Raw genomic sequence first — 4334 nt, 5'->3', positions numbered from 1 at the left:
ACTGGCAGTTCAGCTCCGAGACTACGCTGCCAAGACCAATGTGGCCTTGTGAGGACAAGGGAAACTCAGTGACCCGGACTGCCACGTGGAACGACAACCCACAGCCGGGCAGGACTTCGCTGCAGGCAGCCCGCAGCGGAGCAGCCAACGAGTGAAACAGCACCTCTCTCGCTTGTGTCGGAGAGAAGATCACTTCGATGGGTCACTGGTAAAGGTACTTTCATAGAAAAGCTTAAAAATGTATCACCTATCACTGACCCACAACGACAATAAAAAAAAAGGACAGGAAATTTGGTTCCTAGTATTCTCCCCTCCCACTTTATATTCCTTTATTCCCTCCCACTTTTGCGTTCCCAATTACCCTAACCCCTTAAAAAAAAAAAGGAGGGGGAGTAGAGTTTAGTCAAGTTCCATCTTCAAAACTACCCAGCAATTAGAGAACCATCAGCCTCTCAACGTTTCCTGGCACGGACATGGAAATGCTCAAAGGTACAGTCGGACTGGTGGTGCAATTTCCTCGGCAGACACTCTTGGCTTTGTAAATAGTTGTGCTGACCCTGCTGATAGGGTTTGTACTGGGAATTCTTAGATGGAACTCCCTAGAAGAAAGAGAAAAAAAGACCTTGTGAGTCCAAACCAAGTTTTTGTACCTTTACAGCAAGCGAGTCCTTAGAAGAACGAAGCACCACTGCTGTAACGCAGCCGCTTCTTCACCTCCTGTTCTTCCACCTTCGGCAGACAGTTTGTTCTGGTTCTTTGCTGTTGCCAGACCCTTGCAGTCGAAAGGAATGTGAGATATTCACTGTCCAAACAAAGCTGCTGGTAGTGATGTGGTAAGACAGGAAAATACAGAGGGCCCAGACGGCGTCTGCCAACAGCCAAACAGATTTCACGTGATGCTCAACCCTCTGGCCTGAAGGATCGCTTAATGCCCCTCCCCTCTTCCTTCCACCCGAAATACAGTTGTCACACCCTGTGACAACACCAGTGCTCACCAGGCATCACCCCCCAAAAACATCTGATTTATCCTGAAACCGGGGCACTACCCTTGAAAAGCACGTGCTAAAAAGCAAAGATCTGTCAGTGAAGACTGAGATTCCCTCTGCGAACATTTCTGCCTTCAGTGAAGTACGGCTGGAGGCGAGAAAGGATGCTGTCACGTCACCTGGACTATACGTTCTCCATCTCCTGGTCATGGTCCTGGTCCTCCTCCTCCTCTTCCTCTTCTCCTTCTTCCTCACCTCCTTCTTTCTCAGAAGGAGCGTCCCCATCTCTGGCGATTTCCTCGACGTGGGCGAGCATGTCTGCCATCAGGGCTTCCTCCAGCCTCTTCCGCACCTGCTGCACCAGCTCCTCTTGCTTCCTGCCCCAAATCAACCAACACTGGCGTCAGTCCTCAGAGCTGCCTCTGCCAAGGGAAGGGAGTCTCAAATCCCTCAGACACGGAGCTGGGCAGACAAGCCCAGCTCTGAGAGCGCCCTCTAACAACGGGGTGGTGAAGAAACTGCCTGGACCTACATTACAAGTGAAGATGAAAAAACACGTCAAAAAGTTGCCCAATATTTTCTATGCCCTTGGCATCGCTTGTACCAGTTCTCATTCTGGCTGAAGTTTGCCTAATCTAGCAGCATTTTTTTTTTTATTTCCTAGTGCTAAGACTGATTTAAACACAAAAAAGTCAGCCTACCCTGCTCGGGTTTCCAAAAAAGAGACTGGAGAGAATCAAGTTTCTGACCACTTCGGTATTTTTGCCCATTCCCCTTTTTGAGTTACAACCTTAAATTTTAGAGCTCCTTTTTCTGTCAAAGTCTCGGCAAAGTAAAGAAGTGACGGACAATCAGTGGCTCAGGGGACTCCTAGTTCATCTTGGCCACGGGAAATCAGGAAGTTATAACCAGACCATTTTTCCTGGTCCTTCATGTATAAATCATGCACAGAAAACTCATCCTGTAATTCAAGCTGTGTCAGTCGAGCAGTCAAAACAAGCACCACCTCTAAGCGAAGCCGCGTGCTGTCGCGTTCGTGTCTGATGTGTTCAGTTCTCATCAGGTGCTCAAAGCTGAACTGCAGTTTTTCATGACTGAAAACAAACTCTCCCTAAATAAATTCCAGCCCTGCTGGCTGCGGCTTGGCGCTGAATGCTTTGATTTGATCTCGTGCTGACACAGAGTAAGGGGAAGAGAATCGAATCGCCCTGTTCAGGATTTCTCCAATCCCTCCTTCGCTTGGAGGTGCCTTAACCAAGGTTACTCCAGTTTTTTCAATACAAGGAGACATATCCTGACATGAGAAACAAACATGAACCTGAAGTAACCTGGAGTAACTGAGCAATTGTTGGTTTCCTCTCCCCAGGAAAAGCAACAGGACGAGAGGAACCGGCCTCCAGTTGCCCCAGGGAAGGTTGAGGTTGTCCCTGAGGAGCCGTTTCTGCCCCGTTGGGGTTGTCCCGGGCTGGCCCAGGCTGCCCAGGGCAGTGGTGGAGTCCCCATCCCTGGAGGGGTTTCCCAGCCAGGCCAAGGTGGTGCTGAGGGAGACAGGTGAATGGTAACCAGGCAGTGCTAGGCTAACAGCTGGCCTTGATGATTTTAAAGATCTCTTTCAACCAAACTGATTGTTACAGACTCCTGTTACTTTCATCTTGTAGCATATCTGAACAAGTTCAGCTGTCATCCCTCACTCCAGTGGCCCCAGGTAAGGTGGAGGTGTTCCCTGAGGAGCCGTTTCTGCCCCGTTGGGGTTGTCCCGGGCTGGCCCAGGCTGCCCAGGGCAGTGGTGGAGTCCCCATCCCTGGAGGGGTTTCCCAGCCGTGTGGAGGTGCTGCTGCGGGACAGGAGTCAGGGGGGACCTGGTGGTGCTGGGAAACGGGGGGACTGGAGGAGCTCAAAGGGCTTTTCCAGCCCAAATGATTCTCTGATAAGAATAAAATCTAATGGGCCTTAAGTATGTACCGTGATGTGAGCAGCTTCGTGTAACCATTTTTTTCTACTCTACCGACAGAGACATTCAAACTTGCCCTTAAAAAACCAAGGGGGTCCTGTTTTACCCTGGGAAACCTTGTTCCAAGCCAGCAAGTGCTATTTCTAGTTAATACCTGATATCTTCATCTGTCACCATAAACGCTTTGCAAAGCGGCTGCGAGGTGTTGAGCCAGACTCCAGGGTTCTTCTCGACAGCCGCAGAGAGCTGCCCGGTGATGGGCATGGTGCTGGTGTGCAGCGCACTGGCGATGGCGGAGAGCAGCGTCTCATCGGTGCAGCCAGGTCCAACCCCTGCGGGGGGAGGAGAGGCGGTAACAGACAGACGGGGCACAACAACGGCAAATCGGCACAGGCGGCACCAAAGCAATTTGAACGACAAGGCGCGTTCTCTCATTTAGGAAGCAAACACAGCGTAAATCTCGTGCTAAACTCTTCCAGCAGCTCCTGGACAACTCTCTCCGAGGCAGTTAAACCTCCTGTGATTCTGTTACACTAAAAATACCAAACTGGGAGCGGAAGCAGTTTCCATTCTGCTTCTGGAAAACGATCAACAACAAAAGCCGCGAAGCTTTGCTTCAGCGTCGCCTCCGGACGAGGGCACTGAGCCTTCCAGCCCAAGGACTCCCAGTCCCTGTCGAAGCAGGAACGGTCCCGCAGCGCTGACAGGGCTGGAACCCGGAGGTCAGGCACAAAAGCGTCACGTCACCGCTGGTGGGGATCGGACACCACCCCCGGCGGAACGGGCAGACTCTGATTACCTTGTAAACCTTTGGGAAGGTCCATTGTTTTCACCAGCTCCTCTGCGATGTCAAAAGCATTCAGTCCACTTAATTTCTTCTCCCAGAAGAGCTGACATCAAAGAAAACGTTTATTGGCACACGACAGACGTGGCACTGACAACCGCACGAAGCGCCGGCTCGCTCTCGAACGCCGGGAGAGCCCCACGCACAAGGGGCAGCTCTGCCCGGGGCTTACACGGAAGGGGGCTGCCCTGTCTGGCAGCAGGAACAACCCCCTTCACCAGTCAGTCCCATGACAGCTCTGTCCTGGTTTGCAGCCTTGAAAGGGGCTCTTTTTCCTTCCAGGGACTGGTACGGAGCTCTGAGCTCAGCGCACGTCGTGTGGGACAGCCTTTGGGACGCTCCTGTGCCTCTCCTGCCGTCTCACATCCACCCCAGAAGCTAAGGAACGTGTCCATCCTTTGGGAGTGAGGGGACAAAAACTGACCCCAGGATTTGAGGTGTGGCCTCCCCCGTGTCCCCAGTGCAGGGGGACAATCCCTGCCCTGGTGCTGCTGGCCACACCAGTGCTGGTACCAGCCAGGATGCCGTTGACCTTCTTGGCGCCCCCGTCCCA

The 4334-nt window shown here is 52.3% G+C and overlaps 1 protein-coding gene across 1 annotated transcript in view; it reads right to left on the bottom strand.

Moving 5' to 3' along the window:
- Positions 1-1170: 1170 nt before the first annotated feature.
- Positions 1171-4334, bottom strand: part of MBD3 (methyl-CpG binding domain protein 3) — a 6290-nt gene continuing 3126 nt past the window's right edge. The window contains exons 3-5 of the mRNA XM_010146217.1: positions 3737-3827; positions 3092-3269; positions 1171-1363 (exon numbers count right to left, since the gene is read on the bottom strand). Coding sequence (XP_010144519.1) covers positions 1171-1363; positions 3092-3269; positions 3737-3827 — 462 coding nt within the window. The remainder of the gene's footprint in view (positions 1364-3091; positions 3270-3736; positions 3828-4334) is intronic.

The sequence above is a fragment of the Buceros rhinoceros genome, unplaced genomic scaffold, assembly GCF_000710305.1.
Source record: "Buceros rhinoceros silvestris isolate BGI_N320 unplaced genomic scaffold, ASM71030v1 scaffold17662, whole genome shotgun sequence".
NCBI classification, from domain to species: domain Eukaryota; kingdom Metazoa; phylum Chordata; class Aves; order Bucerotiformes; family Bucerotidae; genus Buceros; species Buceros rhinoceros.
This window is presented reverse-complemented; position numbering and strand designations above follow the sequence as displayed.